This window comes from Drosophila ananassae, chromosome 2L (genome assembly GCF_017639315.1).
Source record: "Drosophila ananassae strain 14024-0371.13 chromosome 2L, ASM1763931v2, whole genome shotgun sequence".
Lineage (NCBI taxonomy): Eukaryota > Metazoa > Arthropoda > Insecta > Diptera > Drosophilidae > Drosophila > Drosophila ananassae.
In genome coordinates this window covers 17,642,123-17,665,273 of record NC_057927.1, presented here as the reverse complement: position 1 = coordinate 17,665,273, position 23,151 = coordinate 17,642,123, and the positions used below count along the sequence as shown (strand labels likewise).

Here is a 23,151-nt window from a genome sequence, read left to right as displayed (position 1 = left end):
AATTGTAAAAAAGGTTATTTATTGTGGCTATTTGGAGAGTGCCTAGCCAAGAAAACAGCTTCGGAGACTTATTTGCCTTTCATTAGAGCTATCTGATATTATATAATATTAATTAGAACATCTCCCCCTTCCCTCTCTTTCAGAGCTCCAACTGCAGCTACCCGGGCTTCCAGAACAGCTTCCCAGAACTGCAAAGTGCCAACCACAACCACAACCATTCCAAGCCAACCCACAGTAGCCCAAGCAACAAAGTACACAAGGCCTCTGTCGAAAATCATTCGTTCAGTGTTCAGTTATTGAAGTTGAAGTGCTTTTTTTATTTGTTTCCAAAATTGTCAAACTCGGACCGATGGGTCCGATAACTGTTTCGTGCTGCGTTCAATAAACTAAACCCCCGCCCCCCAAAAATAGCATCCGTGTCAACAATAGTAGCTGTTCCCGTCGTCATCCACCCAGTATTTGTGTTGTCATGGAAGGTACCATGGTCTAGGCGCGGCTCCAGCAGATCCATACACACAGATCCTGACTGATCCCCGGGAATCATCCACCACAATTCACAAGCAGGCAAGGCAAGGCCGCCACTCTCCTCCTCGTCCTCGTCCTCGTCGTTGGGCACCGGCACCCTCCCCTCCGGCTTAGAAAACACAACACCCACATCCGGATACGACAGCAACATACGTCGCAGCTGATAAACATGAACCTAAATCAGCACAGTGGACCTGGACCGCCGTCGGGCGATCAGGTGGACTCCTCGACCACCACCACCTCCGCCTCCGCCTCCTCCTCCTCGGCCGCCTACTCCTCCCCCTTCGTCTGGCCCAGCACAGCGGGTATGTGCAGCAGCAGCAGCAGCAGTAGCAGCCCCGCCACCGCATCAACAGCTCCACCACTGGGCGGATTAGCTTACAAGGGAGCAGGAGCAGTAGCTGGACCCACAGCCAACGGAGATGCCATCACGGAACTTCACAATGGTGGGCCAGGTGGGATCACGAACGGCCTCCCGCCGGCGCCTGTTGCGCGGACCATATCGTCGGACCGCCTCGTCACCGGCATCTCGTGTCGGGCGCTGCGGACGGCCGTCTCGGCCTTGTATTCCGTCGATGATTTCGTCAAGGAGAAGATTGGCTCGGGATTCTTCTCGGAGGTGTACAAGGTGAGTGGCTTTGTTACTTTTCCATCACATTTGTTCTTTAAGTTGGCATGAATTCCTTAAATAATAGTACACTCTGATTATTTTTTTTCACCACGTCATGCCGAGCTATTGAAACCCATCGAGTGGGGCAGCTCGTCAAAAGATTCCCACAACAGAGCCCCATCGTTTGATGGCACTTTCATTTTCGCAACACCAGCAGTAGCAGAGGCAGCCGCAATAGTAACAATGCCAAACCAATACGATTATTTACACAATTTTAATTAAACTTTAAAATTTTTGTAATTACTCAATAGCTGTTGCTCATCATTCATTATCGCCGCCATAGCCGCTGAGTAAAATTGCCAAACAATGGCCCAGACCCAGACTCAGACCCAGGGCAGACCCCAGACCACACCAGAGATCCCAGACCTAACTCACATTCAAACCCATTGCCACTGCAGCTTAGCTGGGAGCTATAAAAGCCCAATAGCTAGAGCGGGAGCTGGAGCTGGAGCTGGAGCTGCAACTCTTGAAAAGCGCATTCGAACTGCAGTGAAACCGTGTGTAAAAATTAATAGCGTTTAGTCTGAGACTCGGCCCAGCTTTAAGCCGCTTTGTGTGTTGGGGGTTTTTGGGCTTTTCGTTTACAGCTCGGAACGGTTGTTGGCCCCACAAATTAATAAGTTGGTGGTGCAACAGAGGTGGTGCATACGATGGGGATGGCCCAGAGCACAGACTTTGACATTAACGCTTTCCAATTACGTCGGAATTAGTGACGGTTAGATGATTACGCAATCGACGGTGGCATTGGGGGTTCAAGTACTCTCCTGTCTATCTAGATACAAAGATACATAGATAGATAGATGGATGGATAGATGGTACTTTGAAATGGAAATTAAAAATAAAAATGAATCGCTAATAAACTGAAACCTTTTCTCAATGAATTGTCAACCCTTTCACGGGTCGCATTGAACTTTCTCATAATCATTCAGATATGCCTGAATGAATGAAGAAAACGGTTTCACTTTCATTTTTAAGTGATATTTACACATTTCTATGCCCACATGTTTTGTTTATTGTGTGCTTGCCGGCATTATTCGGTTATTTGTTGCCATTATTTTCTTCAGCTTTCCCATCGGCCCTTGCTTGCAATTATTTTCTCAGTTTCAGTTTTTGAATTTCTGTTTCTGTTTTTGTTTAATGAAAGCGCACAAGTCGTTTCGCTTAAATGGAAATCTCTGCCATTCATTGGAGCAGCAAGGATTCTTCTTCCAGTCCATTTCATGTATGTATTGTGCTAGGCAGTGTATCTGTACAGGCGCAAATGGCATGCGAGTGGCGCGTATCTCATGGATACTTACGGCCCCGGTGAATGACCGGCCGACCTGAGCGTCTACCGGGGACTACCTGCTGATTTGCATAACTGCTCGCTGCTCGCTACTCCCTATTCACTATTTCCTTGCCCCTCGAAGAAGAATAAATTGGTGCCGTGCATCCCCAAGATAAACTCCAGGCCCGGACAGAAACAGACTGTTTATTTGCGTGTGAAGTGCGTTCTCGATACCATTCCGATCGGCTCCATTCGATTGCATTTCCGCATTGTAATGCGCCAGCTGCCAGACAATTGATGGCCACAGAGAGAGGTCGGCCGGCCCCCCTATCACTCGGTTAGAGTTAATTGAATTGCCAATAAATTCAAATCAATATCTGCCTAATGACACCACCAATTTGTGGGTTCAGCGGCGTCAAGTGCACGCATGGATCTCCATCTCCATCTCTTGGCTGCTGCCACGCGTTTGCCCCCAATTTCTCCCTCCCAGCCTCCCAGAAGTGGTATTTCGAAATGAAGAATCTCTTTGAGATTTATTTTTGGCTTCCTCCTCGCTTGGCTTCAATTGCGTGTCAAGGCAGGCGGCCGACAAAGATATCAAAAAAAAATAAAATAAAGAGCTGCCAGGGGGCGAGATCAGCAGCATTCCAGCTTTGATTAAAACTCTTTCACAATTTCCCATCCATTTCCATTACCATTCCCATCTATTGCGTGCAACGGATGCCAACTGTTGGCTCTAACCCCTCGTCCAAATGGGGTTAATCAGGCGGCTAGAGTTTGATTGAAAAATGAAATTAGTCTTGCCAACTGCGCTATCAGAGCCTCTTCAGTCGGATGCTATCTACTTATTGCTGCTAAAGTGCTAAAAAATATATCTAAATAACAACATAATTCACTTAAATCGTCGCGTCGAGCCAACACACCATTTGTTCAGACATAAATCAGGAAAAACTTGGTTTTGGGGCCTAGGTTTTGTTTCTCCTTTTTTTCTTGGCCATTTTTTAATGTTGTTAGTAGTGGGCCAAAGTGGGCCAAAAGCAACGGTGAATGCATAACGCCGCACTCAAGCAGAATGGAAGTAGAGTAGAGTAGAGTGCTTAGCATTTATTTGATAACTACAGTAGGCACACAGCACACTGCCACCTGTACGAGTACGAGTACGAGCTGTCAGTCGCAGACAAAGGAGATCGCCATGCAAGCTGCAAGCTGCAATTTGCTGCACACGGCATTCAATTTATTATGTAAAATGATATGTATTTTGAGACTCGATCTCGAAAGTGCCGAGGTGCCGGCCTGGCCTGGCCCACAAACTATTGTTTGGTGGGTGGGTGGTGCTGGCGACCCAAGGCCCAAGGCTGACGACTACCTTCGAGTGAAAGTTCTAAACTGCAATTTGGAATCGGAGAAGTGCGAAATTGGGCCACGCGATGGCAATTAGATTAGGGCCCAAGTCAGCTCCACTACAAGGCCAGGCGATCGAAGCTATGTAGTCTCTAAAGTGTATGCATGTCCAGAGTGTTCCACTAAACGAGACGTCGGCAAAGTGAATGTTCGGCCCGGGCGGCATCCTGTTGAGAGTTGCCGCTGACCAGCTTCAGTTTTGTGACCAAAAAGCAACATCCAGACATCAGAGACAATCCGAAGCTCGTTGCCATTTGATGAAAGTAAACATTTAAGTAGAACTAAATAAGTTGATGGTAGATGGATGGCTTGCAGTTTCTATTGCCGGTTGCCATAGAAATTTCTTTCTTTCTTTCTGTTTTCCATTTTTTGTTTAGCCAAGTTGAGGAGAGCCTCCATTCCACAGTTGAGTTTTCTGCAGTGCTTTGTAGCTTTTTGCATTGCAGCCGTGTTGATGTTCACGCGAAATTGATTGCCATAAATTATGCAAAGTTGCATTCTCGTTGCTAGCCTGGCATGGCCTGGCCGCCTGTCGGGGAATTGGTGCGCGGCGGCATTTAGAAACTGCAACAGCAACATCTGCATTGGTCCGGGAGTGGTTGGTTTGTTTCTTCCGCTGGCTGGTCGGTTGGTCGGTTGGTCGGCTGGTCGGCTGGTCGGCTGGCCGGACACTCCATCTTCGATTTTGGCCACTGCTGTTCGCCAAACAATTTCTCAAATGATTTTGATCTTTTGTTGGTGTTGCTGCCAGTCTGTTGGTTGTTTGTTGCTTTTTGTTGGCCATACGGTTACAGTTACTTTTGATGTGCATGCAAATGTTTACACAAAAGCAACATCCAACATCCAACATTCAGCATCCCAGCATTGCCCAATGAACTCTGATGCGCCCCAATTAATCTCACTGTGATTTTAATGCACATCTCCCCTCTGGGCTCAGCTTTAATATTAATAATTGGACATCCAGAGAGAGAGAGAAACGGGCCGAAAATAAAGTTCAGGCCAAGTCTAAGCCTCTAAGCCTATGAAGTGGATTGAAATCCCATTTGCATAACAAGGGGCATTGTCTTTGGGCCAAAAAAAGTAAAAGTGCTCGACGCACTAATCAGCCAGACCGAATAGAAACCCACATTTCAATAACAAAAGGCCTTAAAACCAAACAAATTTTTTTGCGAAAAAATTGCAACAAAACAATTATAAAATAAAAATAAAAAAAGAGTTATGTAATGGCCAAAAGTGCCGCTAAAATATTTACCGTGAACATTTAACAATGAGCCACAAAAATAGTTGATTTCCGTTGAAGCATCTCCGCGAATCGCTTAACGGCTAATTAAGTTATAATACTTAACGATCTGCTCACTTTGGATCGCCCACGCAGAAGGCTTGCGGTTGCGAGTTATTTGGCCTTTTTTTGGTCATGGCGCCGAGAACGAGTTTGGCCGATTTGGCCAATTTGAATGCGAAACATAATAAAGGCATGTTAAGACGCTAATTGATTGGAGTCGGCCAGCTCGTAAATATTATTTTGAAATATGCAAATACTTTCGTTGTGATGCAGTGTGGGCTGTGGGGCTTTTCATTCATGAATAGATTCATTGAAATGGCTAGTTGGTGGCTTTTAGAATCAGAGCTCTACACAGAGAGCGGGTTATAGATTAAATTGTCAGATTTGTCTGAAATTTGTCAGAAAGTCAGCCAGAAACATAAGCCAACTTGGTTCATAATTAATCCAATTGGAGGTCCATTAGTCAGGAAAATGTCCATAAATTTGACAGCAACTGGGTGGCTTGTTAGTCTTCCAATCGCAGCTCAACTCCCTGCTTCAGGTGGGGAATGCCGTGCAAATTAGTCGCCTCTTGTACAATTTATAAATAATTCCACTGCCGGATGCGTCATCCACATTATAGTTTCATGCATTAGGAGGAGATTTGTTGCTGGCCACTTTCCTTTCCCTCCTTCCCTGGCTGCCCGGTGGGTCTTGTGAGGCATTTTCACGCCCGGCCATAAACAATTTGAAATTATAAATGCAAATATATACGTATCCATAAAGTGCATGATAAATAGTGAACTTTGAGCAAATGCCAGCTGGGCAGCCGGTCCCCCGGGCGCCGCACAAACTTTGCTCTGCGAAAAGCTGAAAAAAGATGGCAACTCATAAATTCTAATAAGACGCGCCGCCACCACAGGTATATATAGCCTATACGAGGCTGATTCCACTGTGCCATATGTCATCTGAGAGTGAAATACTGTTTAGACCCTAATGCGTCTAACGAGAGGCTGCCCAAAGCCCATAAAGTGTCACTAGTGAGGGAAGGAGCTAGTTAGCTCAACTAACTTGTGAAGTAGTATAAAAACTACTCAAATCTCTAGATTAGAGTCTAGAGAGTCTAGAGACAACCGTCGTTAGAGGCCCCAACTCTCGGTTCAAGGAACTGAAGCCCACAACTCCACTTAGATCCAGTTAGATACTGCGACAGGGCCAGGGATGCCGCCAATCAGCAAGTCAAAATGCCTGGAATGCATCGGCATATCAGTGGTGTTGTTGCCCATGTACCTCACCTGATGTTTGTGAGTGTGTGTGCCAGTGTATGTGGGTTAAGCCGAAGATGCCTTCGCAGCCCACAGAGTCTGGATCTCAATCTAGCTCCTACTCCGGCATCCTCCTTCTCCGAGACCGAGGCGCAGCAACGTGCAATTACGCGCACAACTTGCGTGCTGAAATATTTTTGGATTCATTCACCTCTAGCTGGCTAGGAGTGGAGTGGTGGAGAGTGGAGCTAAAGATACTGGGAAGAAGATATTTTTATATCCAGCGAGGGGGTGGGGATGCATAAGAGCATGGGTGGGTTTTGCTGCGAATGGGGAATGGGGATGGAGACTGCCCATGCCCAGGGCCCTTGGGACGTCCTTGCACTTTGTGTGCCTCTTAACTGTGGCATAGATGGCATTCCACTGGGCCATCATCCGGCGATGATGATGTTTTCGAATCGGCTGCCGATGATGATGCTCGCCCACGTCTTCCCGCGGCCTGCAAGTGGCTATTTATATTATTGATCGGAACGCCGGGCCCCCGCCAATCGTCGCGTGCCCCAAACATTTGTTTTGAAGAAGCTTTTGAAAGTGTGCCAAAAATCTGAGGCTGGTTCTTCGGCGAGTCAAAAAAAAAAATATATGTAATAAATACTCAGGTCCTCAGAAGCTGTCTCGTAATATGTCAGCGGTTTCTGTATCATTTCACGCTGCTTGCCGTTGCCTTAATTCGAGGGGACGCGCTTTGTTTGGCACCCGCGATCTGCGATAGAGGCATGCCGTGCATATATTTCCTATTTTGCAAGATCTTTTGGCGGCGATGACTCAGTCGGTGTACATTCTGGGCATTTCCTTTGGGGCCCGCATATCTGTTTTGGCCATAAAATAGACCTCAGACCTTAGCGAAGGGTTTTAGCTCGTTGTGTTGACCTTGCTGTTGTTTCTTCTGTTTTTATTCGGGGTTTTTTGCCTTTCTCATATATAGTATGTACATATGTTTAACAAACTGTGGGTCTTGTCGCATTTGCGCAATAATTACAGGCGGTCGGAATTGAAATGTTTGCGCAGGTCCAACACAACTCCCACATAACTCACGTGGCGTGCGACCAGACGGGACGGCCAACTTATACAGACACGAGAAAAATAAATAAACAAAACACGGCTCGAAAACAAATGCGGGTCCAAACAAAACGCTGATGGCTCTGAAATTCAAAGAAAAACAAAAACATCGAAAGCGAAGACAAGAAGAGCAGCTCCAGCTCTAGCTCCAGCTCCAGCTCTGGATCGATGATCTGACTTCTCGGGAATGAAATCGAAGTATTAAGAGCCGCGAACTGGACGAAGTTGAGTTCTCATGATTTATGCGCGCCCATGGATCAGCTCTTATTTCTTCGATGCCTCCGCCGCCAGCTGCAATTCATTAGCCAAATGGCCATATAAATCTGCCCATGACTAGCCAGAGCCAAAGTCAGAGCCTCAGACCCTCGAGCACTGCAGTTTGGTCGTTTGGCCGTTTGGCCGTTCGGTTGTCGTCTTTTGGCCAAAACTACTTAAATTAACTTTTGCAATTCGCGTGTCAATGATGACAGGCAACGCAAAGAGCACTCTGCTGTTGGGACTCCGGAGGGTAGGAAGGAGGTTCTTCTGAGGAGCATAGATAGACCAGCTCCTTGCAGAGCTCGCAGTGCTGCGCCCTATCCAACTGTCCAATCGAGCGTGTCCAGTCCTCGAGGTTCTGGGCAATATTAGCACGACATGATAAATATTTCAATGCCAAGAGCGAAGCTATTAAACCAAGAGCCGGACTAGGGCTCGGGCCGAAGCTAAGGTTCGCTTCAAACCGATCTGAACTGTACTGAGCTGAGCTGAATGCCGTGCCCTCAGCCAGTCCAGGTCTGCAAATGAGTTGCTACACTGATAAAAGAGTAGACATTACACACTTTCATTAACACGGCAATGGAAGAAGCTGTTTCTTTCGGTGTGGTGACCAGTGCGACTCTATTTATTGTCTTTCCTGTCCCGCCTCCTTTTCCTGGCCAGGCCAAGCCCCTCGAAACATTTTTCGCAACTGACCAGCTCCGAGTTCTGTGGAGTTTGGTGTGCGTTTTACTTTTTTAGCTTTTCTGCTTTTGGTTTTTGCGACCAGACCAGACCAGCTAACCCTCGCAGACTGTTTAATTAAAATTTCCTTTTTATGTGCGCTCTCTATTCGACTTTGCATAGACTTTGTCTGGCTAGACTGGCCTGGCCAGGGCGGGCCGAGGCGAGGCGAGGCGAGGCTTAATTAAAAAGTGAAACTGTAATTTAAAACGCCAGGACTTTGCTGTAATATGAACTTTAAAGGGTCGTAGATTTAAAGTTTCTGCTTCGAGGGTTAAGCTTAGCCAAGCTGCCCCCGAGTGCAGTCTGAAATGGTGCATTAATTAAAGCAACTTTCGCTGGCAAATTAATTAACTTTCCCATCGCCCTACAGACCCATTGCACCGAGCAGAGTCTTCTGGCCCCCAAAAGGGAGAGCCAAAGTGAAACTGCAGAGAGCTCCCTTTTTTGGGGGCTTTTCTTCCAAAGATTTTCTATCGCGGGGATCGGTGGGGGAAAAGCCAGGCCAACCAACAACCGCAACAGCTGCAACATGGTCATGGTCAGGCAGGCCACTGGCAGCGAGTCCCAATTTTGATTTTATTTATTTGCAATGAGATAAAAATAAAATCGTTCGTTAAGCCAAATGTTTGGCCATCGTGGAGCTGAAATAGAAGTTGCAGTAAGTATGAGTTTGAGTGTGAGTGTGAGAGACAATGAGCAATTCAAATATAATCATCATAAATCACGATTTAGTTTCGCTTTTGTATTGTTTTTGTACGTGGGTGCCAGACGTCGACGACCCCTTTGCCTTTTTCTTATTGTCTTCAAAAGTTGGTCAGCTGGGAGTAGGCGATCATCCACCCGATCGATGATATAGGGGCTTTTCCACCACACCACACCAGCCTCAGCCCCAGCCCCAGCTCCAGCCCAGCGTTCAAGTTCAATACGAAGTGCTGTTCGCTGGCAGCTACCATGTTGCAGCCACAATGTTGCAAGCTGACAGTCATCCAGCGTAGAATTGTAATTAACTTTTGCTCAGCTTTTCCGCCTTGGGATGATGCATTTTCCATGCTCTTCTTGGATCTGTCAGCCTCTTTATTAAGGTCTTGAGAATATTCAAGCAAGTGCCATTCAGATACAAAGCCCCTATTCGCTTTTTAAATATAGATTGTGGCATACTTTATTGTTATCGCGTGCTATCGTAAACAACGGCCTGAAATCAACTTATCTTTATCTTGGAGCGTAAACAGCCGAAACAAACAAACAATTAAGCCAAAAGGAAAACTTTGCACAAGGCGGGTTAATATCGGAATAATTTCAATTAACGGCGGCCTGTGTTGCGACACACACTACCATTAATTTGGCGAATTGCAATCTGGCCACGTGAGCGTCACCTAATTGCAATTAGAGTTGGGAGTGGTGGGTGGCCTGTTTCGCAAACGCAATTAACGACATTTTGGGTCTTAAACAGCTGGCCCGTCTTGAACAAACACCGCAGAGTCATGAATTGGTCCACAAAGGGAGGGAATCGGCGCACAAAAGCTGCCCTAGACCGCTTCCCAGGATAAATCAGCCCTCGTCGACACTCACAATGGCACTCACTACCCCTTCCCGAGGCACTACAAGCGATCTTGGCTGACCGTGTCACTGAACTCGTGCAACGCCATTGTGCTGTGGGTCGAAAAGAAAGCACTCTCCCCCAGCGACTTCCAATGAAAAATCCAACTACAATGCCAGAACCGATCGAGGGGAACACTACTGCGTATTTATTTGAAAAATGCCCGACAGTTTCTGAACAAGAAGTGCCCGAAAATCGAGACGAAAGTGGAGATATTATCGCCAAGTCCCAAGTCAAAGGCAAAGTCAAAGCCACGAGTCGATCGTAATTAATTATGGCTTGGGTCTCTGCCAACGATATCCATCAACTAAATGTAAATAAAATCGTCGTCGTCTACAGTTTTCTAAACACCACCTGAACTAAATATACCCTTCGATGCGGTCAAGCGTAGCTCAGAGACAAATTTTCAAATATTTTTATTGAACTGGCCGGGCTGATGTTTTTATTTCATGGTCAGTTTGATTTTGGCTCGCGGCTAGAAAACAAACAAACCAAATGGATTGGAATGGAATGGATGGTCGGCAGTCGGCAGTCGCCAAAGGAGATTTTGGCGTCTTAAATTGGCGTGACAATTGTCCATTTGGTTAAACGTCGTGGCGTTTCTATTTGCGGTGCAAGTTTGTTGAAGCGAATTGATTGAAACTCTGGCCCGGCTTCAAAATCCACAAAATGTATCTATCTATCGGGGCGATATAGAGGAGGAGGAGCATCTCTGAGAGCCACTCTAATAGAACTAGACACTCGGCCAGCTGTCATAACTCACTTGTCCGAGTGTCATTGGGGCCAGACCATTTCAAAATTGAAAATTACTTTCCTCCTATTCCACAACCCTTTTCCTTTCACCCATTCGAGCATTTTGGTGACTCAAGTGCGTACTTTCCGAGTGTGTTCTATTATTTCGGCGCTCTTTCTTCAATCGATTGTGGATATATAGTCTGATATTCGAGTATATGAATTGCGTCATGCCCACCAGCAGCGATTCATCAGCCATCAGCAGGCTGTGGCTCAAAATGAATGAAACTATGACTTCGAGTATGCTAAATAAACTACTCAACAATGCGTAAATGACAGCTATAATGTGCACACCCCCATAGCATCTTCAATAGAGCGCAGAGATACAATCTAGCTTCGAGGAATTTGGCACTGAAACAAAAAGTATTTAATATTATTGATTCTATGGAATAGATTGCCATTTCTATTTAAATACTCTTTTCCAAGTGTAGTCTCCCCCATTCCGCCTTGAAAAATTCAAAACATAAAGCAAATAAATACAATTCTTACGGAAACAATACTTTATAGCTCTGCTCTGAACATTCTCACGCATCCGTTGTGGCTGCCGCTGCATCGCACATATCATCGACGTCTTCTAATATATGTACGCCTTTGTCCAATTCCCCAATTGAGGGCTATCGCAGGCTCTCCAGCGGCCGATACGACGAGCTCTAATTAAATTTAAATTTCCGCCAAACGGCCCGATAGTAGTTAGCAGCAATAGGGGTCAGGGCGGCGAATGCATTTAACAGGCTGCCTGCCACCCAGGCACTGCCCTGGGCGATGGATGGTCGCTGTTGCAGTTGCAGTTGCAGCTAGTGTCTTTGTTGTGTCTTTGTCTTGGGTGATGCCTCTGGTTGATATCACTGGTGAACCTCTGACCCCCCTCCTGCATGCTGCATCCAGCTAGTTGCATCTAGTCACAGGCAGGCTCTTTTAATTAGCAGCAGAAGAGGAGAACTCTGGACGCGGGCACTTCTATGGGTGCTTCTTGTGGCAAAGAAACCCTAAATAGAGGCAGTGAATGGCATGGCATAGAACCGAATCCCCCAGCCACGCTTAGCCATGCTTCTCTCTTCTTTTAAGATAAGCTCAGTTGCGCACATTTGGGCAGGCAAGGAAAATGGAAATGGAAATGGCACAACCGAGTCGCATTGTATGCAGCTGCAACTTCAACTTCTTGTCCAGCGGAAGCTACAGCAGAAGCTATCGTTGCAACAGATAAACAATGACAAGTTGCACTCGACGCTTTGGCGGAGATGCAACACAGGGAGACATGGGAGACAGAGTCAGAATCGCAATGGGAGTGCATCTGGGAGCGACTTCCTCCGATGGCTAGTGCCAGGCATAATCAAATCCCAGCCAAAATCCTGGCCTCGCCCTGGGGAGTCAGTCAGCCAGCGGGCACAGGATCACATCAAATGCCATCACCGCATTCTGTAGTTCTATTCTGGACAGTGCTCCCTGCTCTGGCCAGACACGAAACCCGAACCCGAGCCATCCAGTACAAGATTAATGAAGGGTGCGGGTAGCAACAAGTTTTGGTGGTGGCTCTCGGCCAGCCAGAATGCAGCGAGAGAAAAGTTTCAATAAAATACACAATTATTTGTTTATTTTATTTTACTTTTATTACAAACTTTATTAAGCTATTAAGAGTGTTTTTATCTCATATTTAAGTATCTATCCTTTGTCGAATATTTATTCTCCATCATTTTAAACTCTTACAATTATTTATCCGTGTAGACTGGCCCCATGACTGTCTGGGTGGTTCTCCGGGCTCTGCCGCTTGTCTGCCATCAGTGTCAACTGCAGTGGCAAATATGGTGACAAACGACACTAAAGATTGCACGGCCTGTGGTCTAATGGGCGGATACACGGCAACAAACCCCACAATTTATCGATTAAACCCCGCAAGGCTAAGAGTCTTCACTGTGTGGTTCCTCCTCCTTTTTTTTGCTGAGGGGAAATGATTAGAAAATATCCGACATTAAAGGGAGTGCAGGTTAATCTTGACTCCAGCTAAGCAGCTAAGCTCATAACTTCCGCATTTCGAGAACTAGGCAGGCATTGCTCTGGGGATCTGGCCAATCAAAATCCCATTTCCAGTTGATAGTTGAAACGTGACCGGCTGCTCACTAGCCGGAGGAGGATGGGGCATGGGGCATGGGGCTGTTCACCGCCCAAAAACGCCGCCCGAACACGATAACTGAAACCGCCAAATAGGCAAACAGTCAACTGGCTGCAGTCGATGCCAAGCTGGCCAAAAAGCCAAAACCAAAAAGCCAGTTGGTAATATCTGCTTTTAACAGATACTCGAATCGAATTGAATGGAGTCGCCTGTTGGAATTGACTGTCGAGCGTTTGTGTGACTGCTCAACTGGTTGATCCATCCGATGCTCGATGCAGGATGGTGGATGCTGGGGTTCATTGCTCCTCCGCGCTATCTCTTAAGTGGCAATGGCTTTTTAGCGAATTTAGTCGAACGCCGAAACAGACAATCAAGGATGCTGGCAATAGTTCAGCTTCCACATCTCACAGATCGCAGATAGCTTGGCAGATCAGTGCTTTCGCGAGTCCCGATTGGCTGAGCACTTGAGCGGCTGAGCGCTCCCAATACGTGTAAAGTGCCTGCATTTGCATTCATTCATAAAAATTCTGACACAAGGCCTTGAGCATATTGCTCCACGACGACGCTGCTGCCATGCCTCCATCCGTTGTAATGTTGATTCATCATCACTGCGCCGCTGCACAGTGGGCCTAGAGACCTATAGGTTGGTTTAACAAAAACATATATGTTGGAATAATATTTCTTAAGCCAACAGTTAGTCACAGAGTCCTCTTATCACAAGGCTATCTTGAAGATTTTACTCCATCGTAGAGTTCATCCAAAGTAATGGCCAGAAACCACAGTGGCCCTGGGGCAACGCTTGTCAACGCCGTTGTCAGTTTCGTTGCTGTTGTTGGGGCTGTCGTTGCGATATGCATTTTGTAGTTTGCATTGATTCATTTCGGAGCTTCGGGCAGACGTCGGCGATCCAAACACATTAGTAATATACATATATCCACATTATTATTATTTCTTACCTTTTTTTGTGTGGTTTTCCTTGGGAGCTGCACCCAAAAACGGAGCGGAGCGGAGCTCACTTTAATTTGTCACGGCGCCAAGCAGCCACGAAATGTTACTTTTCGGCTGCATTTCTAAGCCCTGGCTGTGAGGAAACGAACGCATCTGACAGGTTGACGGCTGCTCCCACAAAATGCCCCAAAAAAGAGCCACAAAATTAAATAAATTAAAAAAGCGACACATCGTCATCACGTCCATACTACACATATATGTATGTTTGTGAGTTGGGCAACTTTATTATTATTATTTTTTTTGTTTTGAACGCATTGGAAAACACGGCAAAAAAAAACCGAATCGAAAATAATGAGCAATGTTTTTGGTGACAGGGTGCGGCGTCTAAAAAGTATTTTAACGAGCCCGAGTCGCCGCTAAGGGGCCTGGGAAACACAAAACCCACCCACCGACCGATCTCTGTTTGTTCTAATTGATTGCGAGTTTGCTCTCAGTTAGTTAGCATTTGTTTATGTTGGCAGCTCATGTATGGAGGATATCCAAACGAAATTACTCACTGGGTGCTGTGTGCTGTGTGATGTTTGCTTTTTGCTGCTATGTTACTCCTGCTACTGCTGCTCGTCACCAACTTTCAATTAACGAAATGACAAGCAAATGCATTCCAACTTGTTCCATAAATCCACGCGACTGCAACTCCACTCCAGAGTTCAACGGCCTGCCGTCCAGAGGGTGAGCCATTGTTGACACACGACTGGCTGCCTCGCTGATTTAGCCTTGAAATAGTTGACATGTCGCAGGCGCAGGCACTGCCACTGCCACTGGCACCATGTCGAGGCATTTTCTCCCCCACAACCAGTCAGAGTCCGCCATTCATATCCCGCCGCAGCAATGAAGCAATAAAAGCCAAACACCGAGTTGTAAAAACTAAAGTGACAAGATGCTATGCAGATGTTGGTGGTGCTGCTGCTGTTTTGTATCTCTCGGATTCATTGTCATTGTCAGGGGAGCTCCTGACTCGGCGATTGGCAAAGTTTTCTGATTTATTTTGCGGCATGTTTTTACAGCAATTTGCCAAAAGAGCTCAAATATTTTTCGCTGCTAACAATGGCCTGACCGGCCTGGTCGGAGTGTGGAAAAATGAAACAAAGCAATTATAATGCAGACTTTCTATTTCGAGATGAAAACACGCGACACTGAGCCCGAGATATGTAGCAGAAGCGGCACACCGCACCTGCGTAGGTTTTTCCAATACAATGTAATTTATTGCCCTCGTATTTATGAAATAAATCGCTTCAAATTTTCTCACATTTGATGAAAATGAAGCGCAGCTTTTCGGCCAATTTCAAGTGTGTGCCGTGGGCCGTATCTTTGTTTGTTTGTTAGCCTTATCCGCAAGATACGATTATTCATTTTTGTGTGCTTATAACTGCATTTCACTTTTGTGTTTTGTGTTTTTTGCTTTTTGTATTGCACTCGATGCGTAATTAAATTGTTTATTGTTTATTGTGCTTCTTTATGTTTCTTTCTTTTGCACTTTCTTTATATGGAGCGGCGGCAGTGGCCACTTTTTTGTTTGTTTATGAAGTGCACAGTAATTTATGCGCACAATTTAATAATCAAGAGTGCAGATTTGTGGGGCTACGTTAGGTTCAATGCCATTCGGCAGTGACTTCATACTCGCAACTAACAAGTATCTTGTTTTTTGTCTGTTTACAGGTAAGCAGTCGGTTCCTTATTGCCAAATCCTTGGAGTTAATTGCCCGAGAGCTAGCCAGGTAACTGAGTCAGTCACACACGACTCGGCTCGGCTGTGCGTGAGAAATTTCCTATAAATATTTGCGACAATTAAAAAGCTATTTCAGCCAGAGTGCTGGCCACGTCGCGCTGCTATGCTGCCCATGGCTCGCCACTCACCTCCCAAACAAGCCGCTGATTGATGGACTCGAGCTTGAAACGCCACCAATCGATCCAGCCCAACTGGTTTGTGCACTGAGACCAGAATACTTCTAGCACTTACATTCTACAAATAGCTTTAGTTGTTAAGCAATAAGGAATGTAAATACTTATTTTTAGACATAATAGAAAAGAATCTCTTTCGTTTAGATTTAGTTTGTAAGAAGTCCCTTAGATTTTTCTCTGTGTAACAAAATCCGTCTGCGATTAGAACGAGTTGGGTGCCCGGAATGGCGATGGCGTTGTCGTTGGGCGACACGTGTAGCCGCCGTCCAGACCGGCCCACTTGACATGAGTTGCACAAACTGTGGATGGTAGGGGCAGGGGCTCGTCGATCATACCGACTGGCTACTGTAACGGGCAACATGTGGCACTTCATCAAGGGCACCAGCAACAGGCAACTGGCAGCAGACGTAGACGTCGCCACAATCTCAATGGCATCGAGTGCTCCTTTTGCTCCGGCTGGCATTCTTTGGCGTCTCGCTGGAGAACAAACGTCGCCGACTTTTCTCTGCAGCGACATGCCACATTTAAAATGTAAACGCCAATTGATTATTAACGCGCCAAACCAATTACATTTCGAGCCCGATCCGACTTAACGAGCCGACAAAGTTCCAGCCGCCTTCAAGAGCTCAAGACGGGTATGGAAATTGCGTAGATCTCCAATGCAGCTCTTTGTGCCAAAAAATATCTCGTTTTGGGGCCATCTAGCTCTCACTTCTTAATACTCTTCAAAAGAGTATTGTGATCATGGTACTGAGTTGGTTTCTCTCTAATCTAAAAGTTGGAAGCCGAATCTTGCTTCCCATAATAAAGATCTACAAGTCAAGATATAAAATTGATCGAAAAGGGTATTCTTACTTTCGATTTGCAGCTGGCTTGCCATTTCTTCTAACCAAATCGGGAGGCGAAAACCCTTCCAACTGGCATCCCGTGCTAATCGCCACTAGCATGCCAGTGACCCTTTATGGGCAACATGCCACTGGTACCGGAGCGCCTTGATTGGATCGGGTTTGGTTGAAAGGAAGCCACGGCGTAGTGCCACGGCAAACGCCAGAGAGAAACGGAAGTGCTTGTTGTTGTCATTTAATGAAAATGGAGAAGTGTAAACAGGGGAAGCCGGAGATCGGAAAGCGTGTGTCTGGACTTTATGTTGATTTTAATCGCAGAGACGTGTCACAACTGGCCAAATGCATCGACTCATCCAGCTCAGTATTTGAGTTGTCAGGCCTCAGGCCCCTGTCAGAGAAGGGGAGGAAAACGCGTGGTTTTCTAATTTAATTGACATTGTGCTCGAGCCCACATCGACTGATGTCTGCGATTTAAGGCGTGCGATAAAAGCAATTAAATTGTATGACTTACTCGCTGCGCATATTCGATTGAAGAGCGGTAGAGTTTCAAGAAGGGATGGGCGGTGGCGGTGGCGGGCGCCAAGCCAAGCCTCAGTAAAAGTGAATTTCCCGCCCAGACCGTAATGGTTCCGTTCTGTTGTAATGCCACCAATCAATTGCCAATTCGATCAATTCGGCTCTAAGGTCAAATAATTGCTGCCCGGCAGCACCAGCACCAGCACCCCTAATCCCGACGAACTTGCAAAAAGCCAAGGGGGAGAAAGAGCCGGGAATTGTGCTTTTCTTTCCACTTCCACCTATCGATTGACAGTCGCCACATCCAATTAACAGCCTGCTGCTGCTGCTGTCTTGTGCGGTTTTTTCTATTTCGTTTCTGGTATTTAGCACAGTGTGTTTGACGCGGCTTGTTGTCGATAGATATTGTTGCCGCTGTTCATGTACAACGAGACGTCTTTAATTGATTTTGTGTTACATTTATCCACATAATTGCAGTGCCACTATACTAAAGATTCAATTATTTCTCACAAAGCAGTTGGAGGCTAGTAGATAGATAGGCCTCTTCTCAGAATATTGAGCAATATGGTTATCACAGTACAAATATGTAACTGCAAGCCCTCCAGCTTGTTGACTTCAGGGGCTATGGCACTGCACTAGCTACCTTTTGATTTATAGATAGTCAGTACTGTCCATGACTCAGGCTATAAACTTTCTAAGGTTATCCCGTTAAGTTTTAATGAAAAAAGCTTTTGCGGAACTACCTTGAGGTGTTATTTTGTTCCCCACCGAATATTACAAAAAACCGAATAGCTAAAAACCGTAATTTCCTATGCAGCAGTCGTTCCGTCAGTACGAGCATGTATCTATGTATCTACAATCTAAGATCACTGACAAAAATATACCCCTCTATCTGTGGCACTCAACGGGCCAGAAACGTCGTCGTCGTCAGTTCGTCAGTTAATGACGTTGCTGGTTTTGTTTGTTTGCTTAACCCATTTATTATGTCTTTTGCCATGCCATTGATGCAAAAGTAAACAAGTTAAGCGGCTTTTAATTTTATTATTATTGTGCGGTACAGCAAGGTATCGTAAAGCTAAGTACACAAATAGAGGTGAGGCAAGAGGCAGAGATAGCGGGAACTATCAAATATATCAGTCTAATATATTGTTCAGCGAGCCATTAACTCATTCACTCGGAGTGCCTTTAAAGTAGATTTCAGCACATTCCTTTGCCGCGAATGATTGATGCCCGGGGAACTCAAATAATTATGACCTTCGATTCTGAGGAGGGCGACTATATACGAAGGTAATAGGTCTTAGTCGCGGCAGGGGGTCGTCGTCCGTCGTCCGCCGCCCGCCGCTTAGAAGGAAATATGCAGTTGGGCAAGCCCATAAACAAATCAGGTTCAATCAAAGAATGTCTTGTCGTCGTGCCTCGCCTCCGCCGCAGAACAACCCGGGGCACGTATTCTCCATCTCCATCTCCAGTTTATTAATTTCCGTGCGAGAGGGAACCTCACGAACCCTAAAGCATATGCAGGGCACATTCCCCCAGAGCACATAATGACCAGAACTCCAGCTGCCTGCCAAGTCATCCCACATGGGTTCGATTGTTCCTATTGTGACATTGTTATATTTCAATATGTAGAACGTGTTCGATTGGGAATCTCTGTTTTTTTTACGGCCGATCGTCGTGTAATCGTAAAGTTCGTTGTCGTTCGATGTCATTAAAAAAGCTTGTCATAGCTTAGTGTCCTCCCAGTCCCTAGCAGTCTCTCCTGCTGCTAGATCGTGAGAATAGCATTAAGGGGTAATGAAAATCGGATGACATAATACCGGCCATTAAACTATACTTAGTGATACGCGGCTCGTAGCTAGGCCGACGTGAATGAACTGCTGAAGGTGATCTCGGGGCTGATAGTGGGGCCTCCTTGTCAGATTTAATTGATTATGCAATGTTTGTTATTATTACTTTTTGCTTATTTACTTTTCGCTTGCTTTTAACTAAAAGCAACTGCTTTTGCTGATAAATACCTGAGATGAGAGGCACTTTCCGAGCCGATTTCCGCATGCTCGTGATGCATAGCGGTTAGAAACGAAATGCGTTAATTGTCTCCGCCCCCGCCTCGGCTTTTCAATTTGATATCGAATTTCCATGTTGGCCGCTAACAACTAACAGCTTACAGCCAATAATTGCTGTTTTTCAAAAAAAAAATTGCACCCACCTCATCCTCCCACAAATAGTTGTGCAATATGCGTGAGCTGCTGTTGGTGTTGCAGTTGCAGTTGCAGCTGTTGCTGTTGCAGTGCTTCCTGCCTCCAACCACACAAGCAACATCCATCCACTGGCAACAGCACAACAGCGTTTTAGTTGTTAAATTATTTGCTTAACACGAAATAAAATTTTGTTAAACATGTGCCACAAAGGAAAAGGTGAAACAACAAGCAGGAGTTGCAAACAACGCAAAGAAAAAAACGCCAACCGCCAAAAACAAAAGAAAACAAAAGCAAAAAGCATTTGCATAACCTGGCGCTGCTGCCTTCCGTTAACAATTAAAAGCCCAGACCAAAAGATACACACGGCCGGCCAAATGCTGTTCAAAAGCCATAATAATCATCCAAGTCCGAGCCACACGTAACAAGTTCAATATATAAGGTTGCATAAACCCATAACTGTATCGCGCCACAGTTTCTGTATCTCAATAATTGCAGCTTGCAACATCATTGCTCTGAAGCTTGAAATATTCTTTGATTCGCTCGCCACCAAAGCGGACACTTCCTGGTGTTTTTTCGTTGTTGTTATATTGCTGGTGCAACACCCATCGCCTACATCGGCTTGGCATCGGTGATTGCTGTGTGAATGTGTACAAGGTGCAACAACAAATTCCGCTTGCCACATGCATAAGCCAAGTTCGAAATCGCTTTAAACGGCACTTGAGCCTCATGGTTTGTGCTTGCCGCCGTTGTTTACGACTTTGTTTTGTGGCCAACAGTAATATAGAGATATATATTCATTATTTGGGGGTGGGCTGGAGAGGTTTATCTGCAAATGCTTTTCCGCCATTGCCAACTCCATAAATTTTTATGGCGCTGGATGCACACGCCGTCTAATTAATTTCGAACGAATTCGAATTCCACCGATCCACCTGAGGCATCATCTTTATGGCCAATTCACAAGTTCGCCCTTGGGCGGTTGAACTTTCCATGACCAGATAAGAGTTGTCGCCCCGATTAGATTGCCCATTAAATTATAATCCACACACATATACACGCTCTTGACGAACTCTGCTGATATCGCCCTGATGTGGCATTATTTATATATAGTCCCGATAATGGCAAAGCAATTTCTAGCGCGGCATCATGATGTCTAAAAATATTTGCCGGTACGTCAGCTCGGTTGCAGATTGTCAGGGTTAATTTTGTTTTAACCGAGAGCTTAATTTAGTGTCTTCGCATGCCTACCGCCTGATAATAGCACAGCCATTAAACCCGTTTAGTGTTCCATGCAAATATCGAAACAAAGTCACCTGTCGCTCCAGTGCCTCGTTATAACTGACCAGAGCAATAAAGGCCACAAAGAGCGGCTTTTAAACGCCCAAAACTAAGCTCTCTGAAGCAACAAAGTCTGGGCTAGAGAAAGAAGAAAGCAAACTGGGTTAAATTCCATTCAAAGCCGGCTCATTCAGCTGGTTCTGGTGGACGGGACTGGGAATGACCAAGAAGTTGGTAGCACGGTAGAGTGGCAGCAACACCTCTCGCTTCGCCTAATATTTGTCTTACATGGTTTTAGCCGACATTTGTCGTGCGTATTTCTTGGGTTTCGCATAGCGGCGTGAAAAACGCGCGATAGTGTGCCAGAACACGTTTTGGCCAGACTTACCTGTTCCCGCCATCCCCCTCTCTCTCTCTCTAGCTCACCTGTGACATTGTACCGCTAACTCGTGTTGCTTCAACATGTTGCCTGCACTTGGAGAAAAACTTGATCTAAAATCAAGAAATTTGGCCGTATTAATGGGTCATGCAGTCAGGTTATAGCCACAAATCAGTTGGAATGCAAAAGTATATTTGAGATGAAGAACCCTCGGTTCTAAAGGATTTATTTCCAAGTGCACGGGAAAGATGATTGACCAGGCCTAGAGTAGAGTGCTTTAAGTGAATGAGTAAAAAAGCCTGAAACTGTAAACCGCATTAAGTATTTGTTAACCAGCAAAACGAAACGCAGCATCAGCAGTCGCGGCGTGGAAATAGCTGGAATATTTTCTCCGATCGGCGGCAGTAGCCAGCAGCCGGTGCAATCGAGCTTACCTGGCATCTCGCGCAGATCGAATGTCACACGTGTGCCCCATGCCGCGTCCGCTTGGCCAAAACGCGTTTTCGGCCAACAACTACCATACACATGTAACATCCGAGGCAGGCCCAAAACCAAGCTGGTTTTTTTTTTTTGCCGGCCGAAATGTCAGTGCGAGCCTGACTGGTTTCGGTTTTTTGGCCTTTTGGTCAAAAAGGATGTTTTTTTGGCGAGTGGTGCGGCAACTTTCGTTGCTTTGGTTGTGTTTTGTTTCCGCAACCGCCACCATTTTATTGTGGACGTTGTTATTTTCATTTTTTTGCCCCAACTGAAAGTGAAAATACGAGTATTTACGGCAAAAGGCAAGAAATTTGTTTGCATGCCGAGATGATGCCCGTTGACATAACCATCGATGCGATGCGATGCGATCTCCGATGCAATGGGATGCGGATGACTCTCAGCTGGACATAAAACTGGTTAAGTAATAATAATTTGAGGAGCTTCATTTGAATGCACAGAACGGATGACTTCACTCTCTCCGATATTCGGTTATTGACAGGCTGACTTCTTTTACGTTTCAGGCTTTACTCTTTAAAGTTTGGCTTTGTTTGCGGTTGAAATGAAATTTTAAAAGCTTTTCCATGCTCTTCAATAAGCAAACAGAACAAAGAAGTTAACAATTGTTTATTTTGGAATATAATTTCTTGTTTTGCTGTTTACCCTCAAAGATTGTTTATCAATCGTTAATGGCCAAAATAAAAACGAAAATCGTCGAGAGGTGCCAATGAATTTTTGAGAAAATTTTGGATTAGATTTCCCCAAGCAGCTAAGCGGCTTAGGGAGCTTTTAGAATCTATGTTGTATTTTATACACTTTCCCACACACGACGACCCAGATGAATGGAGAGGCTTCTTTCACTCGAACACCATCGTAATTGATTATTTTGGAAGCCCATCGACGTGGTATGATGTATGGGCATACATAGTTGTGCCGGTAATTCTTTTCTCACGTCATTGCTGGCCTAAACGCTTTTCAATAAAAGACCGCGCTCTTTGATGCTGACCGCCAAGCGAAAGATCAATCCACACATTGTGTGTGAGTTGTGAGTTCTCTTTTTCTGTGTTTTTTTTTTAGCACAGTTGCAGGCCCAGTGAGTGCCGGACTTAGGAACTTGGAAGACGTGCCACTTTTTGGTCCACTGCACTGGGCCGGACCGGGCCGGCATTCGCTTTGTCCGCCGCACGAACAGTTCGAACATTTTTGGATAAATACACGTACTCAGCATGCATTTTGTAGGAACTGGCTCTTTTCATCTGCAGCGCTCATTAAGCGCTTCTAAAGCATTCTAAAATGCATTTAATGGTTTAATTGTTGGAGCAGGCAGTCATGGGAGTGGCTCATTTGATGGGGCTGGCTCACTGGCAGGCCGAGTAAATGCAAATCCATTCTTCCAACTCACAGAAACCTTCAATCATTTACTCAAAATAGTCACGCACCACAATAATTTGGCAACTAAGGTGTGTAAGGCGATATTTTGTAAATCAAATCACTTATCCTACCTGCCAAGTCCATCGCAAATTGGGTGCCTACTAAGTCGATTAGATGAACAACATTGATAGAATAAGG

The 23,151-nt window shown here is 45.6% G+C and overlaps 1 protein-coding gene across 3 annotated transcripts in view; it reads left to right on the top strand.

The window, feature by feature from the left end:
- LOC6499214 overlaps positions 1–23,151 on the top strand; it is a 44,932-nt gene that overhangs the window by 4,985 nt on the left and 16,796 nt on the right. For all 3 annotated transcript variants that reach the window (XM_014910455.3, XM_001955058.4, XM_014910456.3), the window contains exon 2: positions 144–1,153. In XM_014910455.3, coding sequence (XP_014765941.1) covers positions 695–1,153 — 459 coding nt within the window. In that variant the 5' untranslated portion in view covers positions 144–694. The remainder of the gene's footprint in view (positions 1–143; positions 1,154–23,151) is intronic.